Here is a 20,292-nt window from a genome sequence, read left to right on the forward strand (position 1 = left end):
ATGATGATGTATCACAAGCCAGCTCTTGATGTTATGTTATGTACATCTAGAAACATAAAGTACACATAAAGAGTTTCTGTTTTGCAACAGATATATTTAGTACGATAAAAAGTTTTTTTACAAAATACAATGTCAATTGGAAAAATGAGCTTGGCAGTTTGTGTACAACACAAACTGCACCTGCAATGCTTGGAAACACTTCTGGTTTTGAAAATTGGTCTCTGGAGGCTGAAAACTTATTGCAAGGACTAGCTTACAGAAATCTTTTTAATATTACTTTTTCCCTAAAAGATTTAATTAAAAGACTAGGGTACGCAGCCCATTTATGATTGATATCAATGATGAAGATCTTATTAAAAAAATGCGTACTGAATTTCATACAAAAGAATGTTAGTAATTTTAAGTGTAGTTTAGGACAAGCTTACCCTTGTAAAAGGAGCAATACCCATAAAAATACCATTTACTCCTACGTACCTTTGTGAGTCAAGTTTCTCAGTATTAGCGTCAGATATCAAAGGCGATATGTGTCTTACATTTTCTAAGAAAATTCCTAAATTTAGTTTTACTGAAAATTCAATTTAGGCTTATTGAAAATTAACAGTAGCAAACATTTATCAAACAACTGTCATGGGATAAATTTTACTTGATATAAATAAATAAAGATGTTGTTTTTTTTAATCAGCGTCAGAAACATGCAGCTTGTTTAATTAATTTTGTAAATCATTTTTCAAATTCAAAACAGCTTCTAAGAGAAATTTAAACTTTTCATGTATACAAACTGTTTATAATATTTTATGCTTTATGTTTAAATGTACAAATCCTTTTATCTCCTAATGTATTTATAAACCTTCATAATGTAAAACCCATAAACAAATACAATCTTCATAATCAAAAAAATCTTTAAGAACATTTTGGCCAAACTAAATGGAATAAAATAGTTTTGCCTAATTTTGTCTTTGAAATAAACTTTTACTTCTTTCAAAAAAATCTTTCAACAGAAAACCTTTTTTCTTGCTTTTAGTTTTTTTGTTTCATTTATTACATCCCACTTATTTATATTTTATATGCACAGTTGTAAATAGTTTATGCTGATTTTATTGGTTTACTTTGATTTTTTTTATTATTGTTATTTGATATTGTAAAGGGCTTTATGATAAGATCATATGATTTTCTGGAAATCCTGCTGATTATATTTGTAATAAAGCATTAGCGCAATAAAAACTAAAAATCTGGGTAGAAATAAAGTTTTTTTCCTTTTTTTTTCTTTCCTTATACAGTAACTACAAAAAGGGTAAAAACTACTTATTTGGAGGTTTAAAGTTATTTCTTTCAATGTTTAGACTGCTTTAATTTACAGGATTCAAGTTAAACCAAAAGGTACTCAAGAGCAAATAAATAAATTTAACACTTTGGGTGATTAACACGTGTTCTTTCAACATTAAAAATATAGTGAAAACTTATTTTTATCTTGCATTTTTTAATAAAAAAGTTTGTTGAAAAAATAGCTTTGAAATAAAACATAATAGAGGCTTATCTTAAAAATCATGGAAAAACCAAAATCTAATCTAGGTAATCAGTTAAATTTTTGTGTTAAACTTTCAAGATTTTTCCAAGAACCCAAAAAAAAATTTCTGATTAAAAGCTTTTTAAAAGGTAATTTTTCAATTCAAAAATCAAAATTTTAAAAATCTGCTAAACTTTTAATTTTTAAATTTTTAAAAATTAAAAAATTGTGTTGAAATAAAAAAAAACCAAAGTTCCATACAGAAAACTGAAATATGGTTTGTTTTTGCTGTGTAATTAAAGACATAAAATATCACAAATTAAAGAAAAACTTTGCTAAACAAGAACACATTGACATTTAAATAGTAAACAAATTAAATATTTTAATCTAAATTAAAGATTATTTACTAAAAATATTATTATCAAAAAACTGAATTAATTTTGTCATTTGGTTACCTTTTGTTGTTGAGCAACTTTATTTCGAATCTCATTTTTTGATGATTTGCATTTTTTAAGCTTGTACTGTAGAACTTTGCACTTACTTTCTAACTCACTAATAAAAGAGACCAATGATTCAGGAAATTTATGAGTCAGAGAGATTTGTATTCAAAAAATAGTTTGATCATTATAAAAATAAAAAATAAAAAATATAAAAATGTAAAAATTAAACAAAATAAAACTGTTACGAAATCATTGTCAGAAACTCTTGTTCTTTTGCTAATGCTTGCATTTTATACAATCTTAATAATAATGATAAAAAATTTTAACAATTATTAATTCCATAATTCTCAGAGTAAAGTCAAATTTTTTATATATATATATATGTATATATATATATATATATATATATATATATATTATATATATATATATATATATATATATATATATATATATATATATATAAATTTTATAAATAATTAATACTTGTGTTCTTCGCAAGCCACATTTAAAGTATTCTTTGTTTCTTTTAACGAATGTTCTGTTAAGGCAATTTGCTCTCTCTAAATTTTACACAAAAAATGAGCAAAAATATATTCAAACAAATAAAAAAAGTAAAACTATATATATATAACTTAAATAGTTTGTTTAGATGAGCACTCTGACGTCACACTGAAACAGAATGGTGACGGGGGCTTCAGTACATACATTGACTGACAAATAGCCTGATTCGCAGCAGAGTGCTGCTACATTGACTGAGGGTTTTGGATGGGGCAGCAATCTTTTCTTTCATTATTCTTCTTTTTTTTTTCTTCTGAAAATGCCGTATACTATAAAGATAAGCAACTTGTGAGCAAATACTCATCTAAATACGCTATAGAAGATATTTATTTATATATACATATATATATATATATATATATATATATATATATATATATATATAATTGACTTTTTTTGTTTATTATTATTAAAATTAGAAAATGTATTATCACTTTTATCGAAAATCTTTTTTTGCAAATACAGAAAATAAAATATAAAACAACATTACAAACAGTACTAAAAAAATACATAAAAAATAATAGACATATCAAAAATAAATTGCACACTATATATATATATATATATATATATATATATATATATATATATATATATATATATATATATAAAGTGCAATAATCAGTAAGAACGCTACTTTCGAGAAGTCGTATTACAAACTAGTATCAGAAATAATCAAAATCGCACTCACATTTGCAGTAAAAGAGATGAAAGAATAATGCAACAGAATCAAAGAACTCAATAAACAAATCGCTACTTTAATAAATACTGTTAATGGTAATGCAACAACAGTAAGTAGATCAACAGCAATCACATCCAAGTCCTTCTCCTCAAACAAAAAAAGAACAAAATAAAGAGGAGCTTTAATATACTACTTAACATTGCTGCCAAATTTATATTGAGACAAGAAAAAAAAAATGTAGTGGTAGTAGGCTTAAAGAATCATTCAGTTAGCCCAACTTAAAGCTCGTAGGGGATTTTTTCAAAGCAGTAGGAATCGACTAAAACATTACCTTTGTTCGCAGATATAGAAAAAAATTGACCGTAAAAACCAACCAAAATGAAAGAAAAAGTAGTAAGTACTGGGGTCTTTATTCAAGAACACCGTACTCCAGCCAAACAGGATGCATTCAACAAACTTTAAACTCAGAAAAAGCGATGCATTAATACAATCAAGTATTCAGAAAACTTTAATCTGGATCATTAAGCAGCAAAAAAACCAAATCAACACAGCCACCAATCAATTTCAATGCCTACAACAATTACTGCTAAACTAACACCAATAACCTTAACTAGCCTCAAACTACAATTCCTCAAAGTTGTTGAAGACAAAAGTATCAAGTGCCTAAAACTCATCAGTTTATCCGTCAATCTTAAAAAATTACTTCCTGCAGACTGTCAGCACTTTCACTTCAAAATAATGCCAACAAAAAGAACCAAACTCAAATTAAAATTCTGGGCTAACAACACATGTTCTTTTAACAGCGATAAAAAAGACAATGCTGTAATCAAAAAACAAACAAAAAAAAAGCTCCTGACCTACAATTTTATACAGAAACTTGGTTCACTAACATATCAACATGACAAAAAGTCTCATTTTTAGCTAGGGCAAGGGCCCTGGCCCTGGCTAAAAATTAGAATTTTTGCAAACCCAGCCCTGGCCCCAGCAAAAATTTAAGATTTAGCAGGGGTTGATAGCCAGGGCTAGAAAAAAATTTATAATACTTAATATATTGCAATTTTATGCTTACATTTCCTATTTATTAAATACTGACATACATTTATATATTTTTAAACTCTAATTTACTTCCAACAATTGCAAAAAAAAAAAAAAAATGCAAGCAGCCACTATTAAGCTATGAGCTACTTTAAAATAGAGAATAAGTTAAAATACTAGGAAATGTATAACTGAAGACTTAAAAAGTTATAAGTTGTATAAAAAAGGAAAACATGAAGATGGGTAAGAGTTTTTTTGATGTTCAAGGAAAAAAACTGGATTAACAAAAGTTTTCATAGCATGAAGGGACAGATACAGTAAAAGAACGCAACTTGTTAAATAAAAAGCCAAGCAAGAATGAGTTTTGGTTTATCGTTATAGAGATGATAGCTTGTTTGAGCATTAACTATGATTGTATTTGTAAAAAAAAAGAAAGAAATGCAACCTTACAAAAATGGGAGAGTGGCTCAAGCTTGGCAGATAAAGCAGGTCTAATTACATTTACGATGTGCTTTTAGACTTAGTCTGAGAGTAAAAAGGTTGTTATTTGTCAATATAGGAATACCAACAATATTGCAATATTTTTTTCCAGTAAATAAATGAGTTTTGCTGTCTAACAAAAATTGTGGATTTTAAGTCCAGAATTAAAATCCACAAGCCACTGCAAGCCTTAGGCTGTTACAGAAGAGAGATCAAATGTTTGTTCTTAACAATTAAAAAGTGATTTTTCAGCAAATAGAGCCACTTTAGATGTAAAATTTTTATGAAGATTGTTACTGTAGATAATAAATAATACAGGAGCAAAGATAGAACCTTGTGGTACCCTTAAAGTTACTTGAAATAAAGAAGAGGATAGGTATTCAAGAACAACTTTATTACTGCAGTTAGAATTAAATAATTTAACAACCTCAAAACCTTTGAGGTTGTTAAATTATTTCAAATATTCATTATAATGATCATATCGATCATAATGATGTTTATATATGCATATATATACAAAATACAAATGAATTAAATAATATCACAAACCTGGCCACGGCTATATTTTATCAAACCCAGCCCCAGGCCCTGGTCAAATTTCAAGCCTGGTCACTTACTATGACCAACTGGTTACCAACTACACTGTAGAAAAGTCAAAAAGGTAAAAGTGTAGCCAATTATATAAAAAACAGTATAGCCATATAAGGTATATATATGAAACTAATATCAAACAACAACAGTATATATATGAAACTAATATCAAACAACGTAATTCCAAAGAAACTCAGCAAGTATAGTGCATTATAAAAATGTGGTTTCAACTCAGTTCTTCTAGGCTGCATGTATATAAACATATATATATATATATATATATATATATATATATGTTTATATATATATATATATATATATATATATAGATATCTATATATATATATATATATATAGATATCTATCTATATATATATATATATATATATATATATATATATATATATATATATATATATATATATATATATATATATATATATATATTTATATATATATATATATATATATGAAGACCTCAGTGGAAAAACCGGCGTTGTCACATTTAAAAAGTATTGAGAAAGTATTTATTGATCATTAATAAAAGTCTTTATTTCTCAGTTTGACACTTTTTGACTTAAGGCACCCTTGATCTGTACAATTTGTAATAAATATGGTACAGATGATGATTAAATTCAATATGTTTTTTTTTTTCTTCGTATTTATATGCACCAATCTAATTATTGTTTTTTTATTAATAAAGTTCCATAATTTGTATAACAAATATATTGTGATGGCAATTTACAATATATTTGTTATACAAATTATGTATGTGAATACAAATAAGAACTTTATAATATTATGGATTTTTGTCTTACAATTGATTTATTTTCTTACAATTGATTTATTGGTTTTTTGCAATGGAAACAGGTATAATTTAACTATTTGAAAATATTTTGTCAAAAATTTATAAAAAAAGGAGTCAAAAGAAAAAAAAGTAGAATAATCAATCGATTTAATAAAGGCAGCCCTTTAGAAATGGACTGTTTTTGTCATGTCAAAAAAAATCCTTTTCAGGACTTCTGAGCTTCGGAGCTGTAAAAAAACTTTTTGTTTCTCTAAAGAATTGAAAAGCTAGAATTGAATTTGCAAATGCTCACTTGACTCTTATTTATTGGAAAATGAAGAGTGTAATGTGTATGTATTGTACAAGTGTAATGTGTATGTATTGTGGAGCAACTTTGTGAATCAAAGTATAATTTGAAAGGTCTTAATGGCAAACTGAAGGTAAGTAGTCCTAAAGAATAATGTTTGGATTCTTTATTGAATCAAATTGATGTAATGAAGTGGCCAGCTCACCTGATCTCAATCTGGTTGATAATTTATGTCAACAAGTTGAAATTTCTCTGAAACACTAAGAAGCCTTTAAAAACAATGATAAGTTATTTAAAGCTATTGAAGCCATGTGGAATGGGTTTACTCAAGAAAAAAAATTTATAAATTCTTTGTGACTGCGCTGAAAATATGTGCCGTAATTCTTAAAAGTAAATGATATGCTATTAATTAATGACTTTAGTATTTTTTTAGTAGTTATAAAAATTGTTTTGGAAACATTTTTACGTTAAAATACCAATACATGTAAAACAACAGATTTAATAATTTTCAGGTAGTCCTATTATGTATAAGTCTTTTCCTTTTCCGAGGGTCACTATCTATATTTCGGGAATTGGCAACACTGATGTGATGTGAGTCCATCTGACGGTTCCATCGTAAAGTTTGAAATTTTTGACAATATATGTACTCAGAACATTTTGTCATACAGACGCAATTTGTTTATTTTATGTTTAGTTGAAAATTTCGTCTTGGCAAAAAATGGAACTGAATCGTGAACATTTTTGTGCGATGATTTTTTATGACTTTCTACGTGGATTATAACAACAAGAGTGCATCAATCAACTTAATTTGACTTTTGGCAATGAAGCTCCATCAAAAACCACTGTGTATTGCTGGTATAGTGAATTCAATCCTGGTTGTAGTTCGCTGTCCGACGAGTTTCGTGAAGGTCGTCCAAAATTGACTGTAGTGTCAGAAAACATCGATACTGTGCACGAAATGATTAAGCAAGATCGTCATGTAACCTATTGTGAGATTGAGGCATCCCTAAGCATTAGTTCCACCAGCATATATGCAATTTTACATGAACACTTAGTTGTGCAAAAGTTATGTTCACGTTGGATCCCACATAATTTGAAAATTGCTCAAAAAACGGCTCTTGTCGAATGGTGCAAAGAAATGCTTAAGAAATACAATCGCGGTGCTTCAAAAGACATTTATAAAATCGTGACAGGTGACGAATCATGGATATATTCCCATGAGCCCGAAAGTAAGCAGCATTCGACTATATGGGTGTTCCAAGATAAACCAAATCCAATAAAAGTTGTTCGCGCACAAAACACTTCAAAGAAAATGTTGGCCTGTTTCTTCGGAAAAACTGGTCATATTGTAACAGTGCCTCTAGAGGATCATAGAACAGTAAATTCTGAGTGGTACACAACCATCAGTTTGCTGGAAATCTTCGGTGAAATAAGGAAAACAAAAAAGAGACATTGGATTGCTCTTCATCATGACAATGCAAGCTCTCACACATCAGCTCAAACAAGAGATTATTTGAGTACTCAAAACATCGAACTGATGGGTTATCCGCCGTGCAGCCCTGATTTGGCACCCAATGATTTCTTTTTGTTCCCATCTATGAAGAATAAACTGCGTGGTCAACAATTTTTATTGCTCGAAGAAGCTATTGAAGCATTCAAAAATCATGTTTTGGAGACACCTCATTCGGAATGGAATAAATATTTTGAAAATTGGTTTAAGCGCATGCAAAAGTGTATCAATCATCGTGGCGAGTACTTTGAAAAACAATAAAAATATATTCGCAGCTTAACTATTTCTTTTTGTTCCTATTCCCGAATTTTATGATAGAAGTTAAATTTAATCAAACAAAAGTATTTATATATACATATATATATATAATATATATATATATATATATATATATATATATATATATATATATATATATATACATATATATATGTATGTATATATATATATATATATATATATATATATATATATATATATATATATATATATATACATGTATATATATATACAGTGGTGTACACTAGGATTTTGGATGGTCGTCCGGCGGGTGACTGAGAGTAATAATTTAGTTAATCTTGGTCGCCCGCCATTATTTTGAGTCGCCCGTTATCATTAAAAAAAAAAGTTTTATCTATGTTCTAAATATGTCTCAAATGAGTTTTTTAAAGTGTGTGTTTTCACTATGAACAAAATTATATTTTCATACTTGATGAATATAAAGTTATAAAAAAGATTATTTATCTTTTTTCAATTTCAGCAGTTACGATACAATATTTATTATAAGAAAACTATTGTTGATGTTACGATATTTATTATAAGAAAACTATTGTTGATGTTACGATATTTATTATAAGAAAACTATTGTTGATGTTACGATATTTATTATAAGAAAACTATTGTTGATGTTACGATATTTATTATAAGAAAACTATTGTTGATGTTACGATATTTATTATAAGAAAACTATTGTTGCATTTATAAAGTAGCATTTAAAATGATTGGTATTTTTATTTGCGCCTTTTATGTAATTAAACTTTAAATGAATGAGAATTGTGAAAAAACTATTGATACATTTATATAGTAGTGTTTAAAATGTTTTTGTATTTTTATTTGCGCCCATTTTATGCAATTAACCTTTGATTGAATGAAAAATGCAACTTTAAGGACTTTTTAAAAAAAAAGTTTTTTAAAAAACATTTAAACCAGCGTTTTAAACATCGTGGTATTTTAATTGCGCACTCACTCTTTTTTAAAGAGAGAAAAAAAGTTTTTTTGTAATTAAACTTTTAATGAACAATAATTAAAAGATAAAATAGCTTTCAAACAAAGTTTTTTTGAAGTTATTCTTTAAAATAAAAATGTATCATTATATTTAAATTATTTTTAATAATATAACAATGGAATGTTTACTAGTATTTTTATGTATTATAGATTTTATAATAAAACTTTATTTGTATATTAAAATTTTATTATATTATTTAAAGAAGGCTTTCAACAAGTGTTTTAACAAAATTAAATAAAATAAGTTTTTTATTTAATTAAAAGTGTTTGATAAATAAACTTTTAACATAAGAAATTTTTATAATTTAATTTTGTAAAAATGTTTGCTAATTAACAGCAGTTTTGACTTCAAAACTTTCATTCGTTCTTTATAAAAAACAAAAACTGGCGTTCTAATTTAAACAGAATGACGTAAGTTAATAGAAAAGAAGGAAAATAAACTTCAACAATAAAATTTTAAAATATTGCTTTATTGTTACGTTAGATTAAAAAGTAATTATCAAAAGCTGTTTCATTGATAAAAATTATTATTTTGTTGATAAAAAGTAATAGTCTTTCAAAAACAAAATAACAAATTTACCTTTAGTGGCAAAAACGTTACTAAATGTAGAAATGCAAACTGCGGCAAAAAAATAAATTTGAATAATGAGTAAAATAAATTTAAGTAATAAGTTAAAAAATGAACCAGTTTTAATAGCCGCCCGGCCGGGCGATTCAATTGCCTCAAAACATTATTTCCAGTAGCCCTTCGAAAGATTTGAGTGGCATTTGCCATCGGGCGACCGCAAGTGTACACCACTGTGTATATATATATATATATATATAATATATATATATATATATATATATATATATATATATATATATATATATATATATATATGTATGTATGTATGTATGTATGTATGTATGTATGTATGAATGCATGCATGCATGTATGTATGTATGTGTATATATATATATATATATATATATATATATATATATATATATATATATATATATATATATATATATATATATATATATATATAGCTATAAATGTAATTTATCATTTTTGCACTCTTAATCTAAAAACGTGCACTTTAATTTTTCAGATAAAGAAGAAAAAATGAAGAATAATGAATTAAAAGTTTGCTGCCTCATGTCAAACTTTTAGTCAATGTAGCAGCACTCCTTTGTGGCAGCAGGCTATTGTCGATGTATGTACTGACTTCCCTGCTACTTCTTGTTTTAGTATGTCATCAGTGTGCGTCTAATGCTGCATTTATATATGTGTGTATATGTGTATATATATATATATATATATATATATATATATATATATATATATATTTATATTTATATATATCACATATAAATACATATATATATATATATACACATATATATATATATATATATATATATATATATATATATATATATATATATATATATATATTTATATTTATATATATACACATACAAATACATACACATATATTTCACATTGGCAAAAACAAAATTTAATTATCACGTAATATTTTTTAAACAATTCAAAGAATTTTTCAAATATTTTACCTCGGAGTCGGAGATGGAGTTGTACTCCATCTCCGACTCAGAGAACTTTAACGATTGGAGTCAGAGTTGGTACTTTTTGTTTACAACTCCACACCCCTGGTTCTACCTATTTGTCAGTCAATGTAGCAACACTCCTCACATGTTCAACTTATTTGTCTTTTGATGTAACAGCACTCCTCCCATGTTCTACCTATTTGTTAGCCAATGTATGAAAAATAAAAAATAAAAATTTTTTCCTTTTTTTAAAAAAATAAAAACATTTTTTATGTTTTTAAAAACTTTCTAGTCTTTTATTTGCGTTTTTGCAATTTTTAAAAAACAATAAAACTTAATAAGTTTCCTCAGATAAATTTAATGGTTTTGACATAAACTTTGCCTTGTTTAAACACATACAGTGATTGAACATTTTTTTTTTTAAAGCCATTTTCAGGTAACAGACCTGTCGAATAGCAAAATATAAGCAACATGGTCTATTCTTTTTTGTACATCTTTATAATAAATATATTCGACTAATATTTTTTAGTGTGCGCTTATTAATACAAATAAATAAGATATCAAAATTTTTATACTCTTATTTTATACTATTTATACTATTATTTTTAAATTTTTATATATTTTTAATACTCATTTTATTAGTTAAAGCATGTTTTTATCTTTATTTTTGTATAATTTGCAGGAATAACTAGCAAATTTATCATTATATTTTGCGGAGATATGCACGCTATGAATATATGAAAAAAATGCTTTGAATAATCTTAAATACAAGAAGCATTTAAAAGAAACATCTTCAAAATAAAATTTTAAATATAAATGTTTTACTCAGTAACGTATATGATTTAAAATGTTGCAAACTACAATTAAATATAAATATTAATAGGATTTAGAAATACTTAATAGTAAAAGCACATTTATAAAAAAATATTTAAAAAGTAATAATTCACAAAAAAATTACTCAATTACAGAAATGCAAGTAAATGTAATTCATTACTTTCCACCTCTGGAAAATATATGTGTACATATACATATATATATATATATATATATATATATACATATACATATACATATACATATACATATATATATATATATATATATATATATATATATATATATATATATATATATATATATATATATATATATATATATATATATATATATATATATATACAACCCGTAAATGTTGTCCAAAACTTTTTTCCATATTTTGTTGACAAAAAGTAAAAATTAAAATGCAAGACCGGAATTTTTTTTTTTTATTAATTGATAGACTGACTGCCCCAACCAAACCCTCAGTCGATGTAGCAACACTCCCTTGCGGGTCAGGCTAAAAGATAGTAGATGTAGCAGCACTCCCTTGCGGGTCAGGCTATTTGTCAGTCGATGTAGCAGCACTCCCTTGCAAGTCAGGCTATTTGTCAGTCGATGTAGCAGCACTCCCTTGCGAGTCAGGCTATAAGATAGGTGATGTAGCAACACTCCGCGCATGATTTACAGTAAAAAAAAAAAAAAATAAAAACATTTTATTAAAAAAATTAAAAATAAAAACATTTTATTAAAAAAAATAAAAATAAAAACATTGTTTATATTGTTAAAAACATTCAGAATGTTTTTAAAACATTCTGGTCAATTAAATTTGCGTTTTTTTAAAAACGATTTATTTGTAATTAAATTAATGGTTTTTACTTTCGTCCAACACGCAAATGTTGGACGAAAGTCAAAAGTAATTAAAAGTGACGTATGTGTTGGCGTAAGAATCACTTTTTTCCTTCCGCTCTTCCCAAAGACAACAAACTATAGATATATATATATATATATATATACATATATATATATATATATATATATATATATATATATATATATATATATATATATATATATATATATATATATATATATAAAAGGACGAACCCATATCTGTTTTAGGGCCGCTAGAGCGGTATGGGCCCCAAAAATTATTCATCTTTTAATTTTTCCTTTGCTTTTTTATTAAAAATAGAAAAAAAAATTTTTGGTTTTAAATGCAGTAGTATATAAGTAATTTTCAGTTTATTTTAGCTACTTCATTTTTCTTCAGGACGATAAAATAAACTTCTTTTACATAATTATGTGACATAACAGTCCTTCGGTTACTAACTGAATGTTTAAAATAAAATGAATTTTGTTACAAAACTTAATTTTAAAAACTTGTTATGAAATTTTATAACAATGGAATGTATGAAAAGATTGCTTTTTTGAAAGAAAGACTGATTTTAAAATATCCATTCATAGTAAAATTAACTTTTGTTTGTTGGCAACTAAAATGTGAACTGCTTTTGATAATAATGAACTAAAGTAAATAATTTCAGTCTTAATAACAATTGCACAAACTTAACGTTTTTGCGTATTCACACAAATTTAATTTTTGAATGAATGAACTTTTGATATTTAGCTTTCTATTTTAGTTTACATGAGGAAAACGAAAAAACAAAACATAAACTTTTTTATAAAGTTTTGTTTCCATATTTACTTTTCCATATTCTTTCTGACTAAAAATGACGATTGCAATAACTCAATAAAACTTTTATTAAAATTATTTTTAAACTTTTAATGTCTAAAAAAATGTCAATGTTTAAAAAAATCCATAGTAAATGTAACTTATTTATAAAACATAATTTTTTTAAATTATACTTATTGAATAAAAAAATAAAATATATATTTTAAAATATAATATTTTTAAATCGAAAAAATGTATCATTTTTTTAAATAACGTTTACTGTAATTATCTTTTTAATTATCTTTATTTTAAAAAGCGCCTTAAAAATCACTTTAAAAATTATTAACCTTTAGTAAAAGTTAAATGAACGATTTGTTAATATTTTAATCAAAAATTTAAAGTTAAAATAATAGTAAATACGTTTATTTTGATAAACATATTTACTATTATTTTGATTTTAAAATTTTGATTTAAATATTAACAAATCTGTTCATTTAACTTTTACTAAAGGTTAATAATTTTTAAAGTGATTTTTAAGGCGCCTTTTAAAGTAAAAATGAAAGATGTTTATGTTTTTTATTCAAATAATTATTTGAATACAAGATGTAAAACTATTTTGTTAATTTTACAAATAATACGCGATTTAATATATGCTATGTTATAAATATATTATGTAATATAAATATTAATTAAAAATTGTTTAAAGTATTTAAAAATTTAATTACTAATTATTTAAAACATTTATAACTACTAATATTAAATTTATTAAAATATAGTTAATAAATGTTCAAAATACTTTGAACAATTTTCAATAAATATTTACAAATAGCGTGGTTAAATAAAATAGTTATTATAAAATAATTACTTAAGTAAAATAGTTTTCTTATTGTAACTAAAGTAGTACGATTAGGTCCACCAGCAAATTCATGTATTCAAAGAAATATCTTTAAATCAACTCCTTATCTTCGGATAAAACTTAACAAGATAAAGACACATGATTAAAATGATGATAAGAATAATGATGATTAAAAATAATTGTCAGGGCACCGGTTTAAATTAGGGGAGAAGAAGGAGGGGGAGGGGTAATCTCAAAAAACATCACCCCTACCCAATGTTGCCGAAAAATTGGATGTTTTAAATAATAAGTGGTATCCCCAAATAAACTCATTCATCACTGATATATATACATATATATATATATACATATGTATATATATATATACATATATATATATATATATATATATATATATATATATATATATATATATATATATATATATATATATATATATATATGTATATATGTATATATGTATAACAAGGGAGTACTGCTACATCGACTGACAAATAGCCTGACTCGCAAGGGAGTGCTGCTACATCGACTGAGGGTTTGGTTGGGGCAGTCAGTCTATCAATTAATAAAAAAAAAAATTCCGGTCTTGCATTTTAATTTTTACTTTTTGTCAACAAAATATGGAAAAAACTTTCGAACAACATATAAGAGTTCTATATATGTATTTGTATATATATATATATATATATATATATATATATATATATATATATATATATATATATATATATATATATATATATATATATATATATGAGTAAAAGCAGGTCAAACCGATCATACTATTTTTTCGATCACTGATCGAAAAATTTAAATAAAACTGGAACTGATAGGAATATTTAAAAAATAAAAACACCAAAAGAAAGAGAATCATCTCTATTCAAATGTGTCAAAATAAAATATAAATCATTTTTCAGTCATTTTATTTTTATGAAAGTTTAAAAGAGAGTCGTAAAAATTTGCTTTTTTCTTTTATTTGCTATCGTAATAATTCAGGAACCATAAGTCGTTTAAAAATAATTTTACCTCTATCTTGTAGAAAATTTAATTTTAATACCGATTACATAATTTTTTTTCGTTTTATAGATAAAAATTAGACAAAAAACTAAGAAAAAGTAATATTAAATTTTTTCTGGTAAAACCGATCATTCACATATTTACTTTAAATTCCTTTATTAAGTAGTATATGAATTTTTAAATTAGGTACCTAGGTGAATTAAATTATTATATTTTCTCATGCGTTAGTTCCGGGTTCTTCCTAAATAAAGTTATTTTACAAAAATGACTCAATGATATTTGTTAATTATTCACTTTCAAGATGACAACAAGTAAAAAGTCATACAATGAAGAAGATATAGAAGCTGCGTTAAATAATATAAAAGAAAAAAATACTTTAATCAGAAAAGCTGCATTCAAATATGACATTCCATTCTCAACTCTAATAGGTTGCAAGAACAACAACAATGCTAGCTTCAAGGGATCAGGATCAACAACCGTACTCTAACAGCAAACAGAGTCAATTATGGTGCATGCGTTTAAGTTCCTATGTGATTAGGGTTATGGTTTAACATGAAATGACGTCATGGACTTCCCATACGGTTACCTTCTACGTACAAATCAATCAGGCCTATTTAAAAACGGCAGGCTTGGCAAAGACTGGTTTTCCACAAATTTCCACAAGAAAAACTCGCACTTTAGCATCTGCCAGAGCCGATTCTTGTATGCAAGAAATAATTGATAATTATTTTGAAGTTGTCACTAAACAATATTAATTGTCTGGGATAACTTCTGGTTGTCACATTTGGAATCGCGAGTAAATGGGTTTCTGTGGTGATAAAGGCAAAGCAAATGTAGTATGTCAAAAAGGTGCAAAGCGTGTTTTGAAACTCACTGGTAACAATGAAAAAATCCATTATATAGTGAAAAATTGCTGTAATGCTGAATGATACTTACACCACCATCCGTGGTATACAAAGCAAAACAAAACTTTAGAGCTGAGTGGGCTTTAGGTGGTCCGACTGACACCAAATATTTAATTTCTAAATCTGGTTGGATGGAGCATGACACATTTATTGAATAGTTGAAGGAAGTGTATATACCAGAATGTCAAGCTATTAGTGGTACTCATATTTTACATCTTGATGGACATACGTCTCACATCAGTTTAGCAGCTGTATTGCTATGTCGGGAAAACAATATAATTTTGATTTGTCTACCCGCCCACTCATCTCACATTCTTCAGCCACTGGACAAAGGTGTCTATTGCCATGTTAAGCAAGTGTGGAAGGCAGTTCTTACCAAATATTACAAAGACACAAAATGCAAAAACTTAGATAAAGAAAATTTTCCTACGTTGCTCAAACAGGTGTATGAGAGTGGTAAGTGTTTTACACCTTTGCACGCTATTGCTGATTTTGAATATACTGGGTTATTTCCACTTAACAAAAGCAAAATCAATCAACAGGCATTAGCTATATCCGAAACGTTTAATCAACCAACGTCTTCAATGCCATTGCAAACAATAAAGTCTTTAGCATTATCTTCTGAACCAGCAACAGCTGCTTCGAGGTTCGACAAGTACAGAGCACTAAATGAGAGAATGAAAATCGAAATAGAAAATGAGCTAAAGAGATTTTTTCAAAAAAATCAGTCTCATGTAAAAAAATCGAGGCAACCTAATATTCCAAAAATTGCTGGCCAATGTATTACAGAACACGATGTTGCAGATCATCTCAAAAAAAGAGAAGAAGTTAAGCAACTCAAATTAGCTGAAAAACAAGCTAAAAAGTGTAAAACCATCTGCAAACTCATAATGCCATTGCCAAACCCTGCAGAAAAAGAAGTAACTCGAAATATAGAACCAATTACAACACCTTCAGCGAAAAGAAGAAAAGTTATTAAATGCAGAAAGTGTAAAAAAGAATTACATTCTGACATGATGTCATGCGAGAATCCAAATTGCAATACTTGGCTCTGCAACAAAACATGTTTACCAAAAAATTTTGTAATGGGTTCAGATTTTTTTTGTTGTAAAAATGTAAACCTAAAATCTTTTATTATTTCTGTATGCTATATAAAAAATATATAGCATATTTCTGTATGCTATATAAAAATACATACATTTACATATATAAAATGTTAAATTTATTAAATGCATTTTATATTGATCGATTTTAACAGACTTTCTGCCAAAAGCGATTATTTTTTCTTCTTCTAGTTTTCATATTTTCAAATACAATTAAAAAAAAAAAAAATTAAATAGTTTAAAAATTTTTAAAAATAATAAAGTTACTTGATTTTTATTGTTTGGTGATCGGTTTGACCCGCTTTTACTCTCTCTCTCTCTCTCTCTCTCTCTCTCTCTCTCTCTCTCTCTCTCTCTCTCTCTCTCTCTCTCTCTCTCTCTCTCTCTCTCTCTCTCTCTCTCTCTCTCTCTCTCTCTCTATATATATATATATATATATATATATATATATATATACATATATATATATATTTATATATATATAGAAATTAGTAGTAGAAAATCACTTAACAAAATTTTTTTCCATTTAATTTTTGTTAAGTGATTTTCTACTACTAATATAATTGCTCTGTTCTTTTAAGAACATTGAGCACTCTATTGTGTAGAATATTTTTTAAAGTTGTTTAAATATATATATATATATATATATATATATATATATATATATATATATATATATATATATATATATATATATATATATATATATAGATCTATAGTTTGTTTTCTTTGGGAAGAGCGGAAGGAAAAAAGTGATTCTTACGCCAACACATACGTCACTTTTAATTACTTTTGACTTTCGTCCAACATTTGCGTGTTGGACGAAAGTAAAAATAATTAATTTAATTACAAATAAATCGTTTTTTAAAAAAACCACAAAAACGCAAATTTAATTGACCAGAATGTTTTAAAAACATTCTGAATGTTTTTAACAATATAAACAATGTTTTTATTTTTATTTTTTTTAATAAAATGTTTTTAATTTTAATTTTTTTAATAAAATGTTTTTAATTTAATTTTTTTTTTACTGTAAATCATGCGCGGAGTGTTGCTACATCGACTATCTTATAGCCTGACTCGCAAGGGAGTGCTGCTACATCGACTGACAAATAGCCTGACCCGCAAGGGAGTGCTGCTACATCTACTATCTTTTAGCCTGACCCGCAAGGGAGTGTTGCTACATCGACAATTAATAAAAAAAAATAATTCCAGTCTTGCATTTTAATTTTTACTTTTTGTCAACAAAATATGGAAAAAACTTTTGGACAACATCTACGGGTGTATATATATATATATATATATATATATATATATATATATATATACGGGTATATATATATATATATATATATATATATATATATTATACGGGTATATATATATATATATATATATATATATATATATATATATATATATATATATATATATACACACACATGCACATTTAAAAGAAATTTTGAGCCAACAATATTTGAATAAAATAAAATAAGTTTGCCCAATGTTAGTGATTATGTCTAGTTGTAATAAAAATTCAATTACTAACTAGAATAATAAAAGTTATAGAATTATGAAAGTTATAAATCAAAATAATAAAAAGTGTAAAATAATAAATGCATAAAAAAATTAAAAAATTAAAAAAATAAAAATTAAATTATTAACTTATAAAGACCTATTAAATTTTAAAAACTGTTGCATTACTTTTAAGTTTTTTTTACAGCTTCTTAACTATTAAATGGTTTCATATGGACTAGAAAAACCTCTGTAAAATTTTTGTTTATACCAATAAATATTTAGAAGTAGTCTAGAGGGGTCTAAACTATTATCTCTAAAACACCAATTCAAATTTAAAATTAATTAAAAACAATTTATATACAGCATTTTTATTATTTTAGCTTTAAAAATTTCAATATGTAGATAAAAGCCTGCATTATATACAACTGTTTTGTATCGCCCACAAATTATATACCCACACAACTGTTTTGTATCGCCCACAAATTGAGTGACAACTGGTATTGAAACCAAATTAATTAACCAAAGAAAATTGAATAAACATACAAATACATACACTTAAAAATTGAAAATCCATCAAATAAAATAAACAAATTAACTAAGAGACTGAAACACCTTTTTTTGGTTTTTAATCTCTCTTTTGAGTTATATCTGCCAATTATGATTTAATAAAACCAAAAAGAGCATGTATAATAATAAACAACTACAAGTTATAAGTAAAAAAAAATGACGACAATTTTTTTAGTAGTTTTCAGTTACTGCCTATTGTATTATTTGTATGCGAGTTTATAATGTAATTGTATTTCTGCAACAGCTTAGTCAGTATACAGTTTTTCAAATGATGATAGGCTAGTTACGGTATAGTCGATTCCTATAACAAAAATCCATTCTATTATCTATTTTATTTTGTTCTGAAAGTCTATAACAGCATTGATAGACTTTTTGTATACAACTCTTCACAAAAATTTTATAATTTATTTTGTAAGAGACTCTTTGCAAAAATCTGGGAATAACTGTCAACAATCAAAAGCAGCAGATCAAAAGCACTTGTTCTTATCAGTGTATTATATACTTTCACAAAAGAAATATTAGATTTTGTGGTGTCATTTGAAACTTTTAAATTCATCACAACCTCTTGAGCAGTTTTGAAGTTTTGGTCAAATCTCATTATTGTCAACAACATTCTTGGTCAACAACATTCTTGGATTCTTGGTTGAGAAACCCAATAATTAATTGAAGTTTGTTTAAAAACATAATTATGTTTGGAGTTACAAAATAATATAACTGTTTCTCTTTTAAAAGCCTGGTACTTACAACCTTTCACTGGATCTCCTCATCTTTATTGCTTTGAAGCTTGGCAAACATGCTTCGGTATGTGACAGTAGTACCCATTAAATTGAGAAAAAAAGCCCTACAAGATTTAAGAGCTTGTTCAATGTAGTCTTGGAAACTGCTTTACTTGGTTAAGTTTAAGGAGGGGGTTTATTTAGAGTTAAATCGCATCAAGGAGCTTTTGTTGCATTTGGGGAAGTAAGCCATATAATGTATATAAACCAAAATTCCTAAAACAGAAATAGCTTTCTCATCTTTGACTGAATTGAATCTAAATTGTGAATAATAAATTAGGCCAAGTCTACTTCTATCATGGTTTTTAATTATAAAATTTTTTAGTC

General features: G+C 25.9%; 1 protein-coding gene across 1 annotated transcript in view; it reads right to left on the minus strand.

Moving 5' to 3' along the window:
* LOC100204754 (hamartin) overlaps window positions 1–20,292 on the minus strand; it is a 99,582-nt gene that overhangs the window by 2,766 nt on the left and 76,524 nt on the right. Inside the window, exons 10-12 of the mRNA XM_065791121.1 lie at window positions 2,431–2,507; window positions 2,190–2,243; window positions 1,960–2,056 (exon numbers count right to left, since the gene is read on the minus strand). Coding sequence (XP_065647193.1) covers window positions 1,960–2,056; window positions 2,190–2,243; window positions 2,431–2,507 — 228 coding nt within the window. The remainder of the gene's footprint in view (window positions 1–1,959; window positions 2,057–2,189; window positions 2,244–2,430; window positions 2,508–20,292) is intronic.

The sequence above is a fragment of the Hydra vulgaris genome, chromosome 02 (genome assembly GCF_038396675.1).
Source record: "Hydra vulgaris chromosome 02, alternate assembly HydraT2T_AEP".
In the NCBI taxonomy this organism is placed as follows: Eukaryota; Metazoa; Cnidaria; class Hydrozoa; order Anthoathecata; family Hydridae; genus Hydra; species Hydra vulgaris.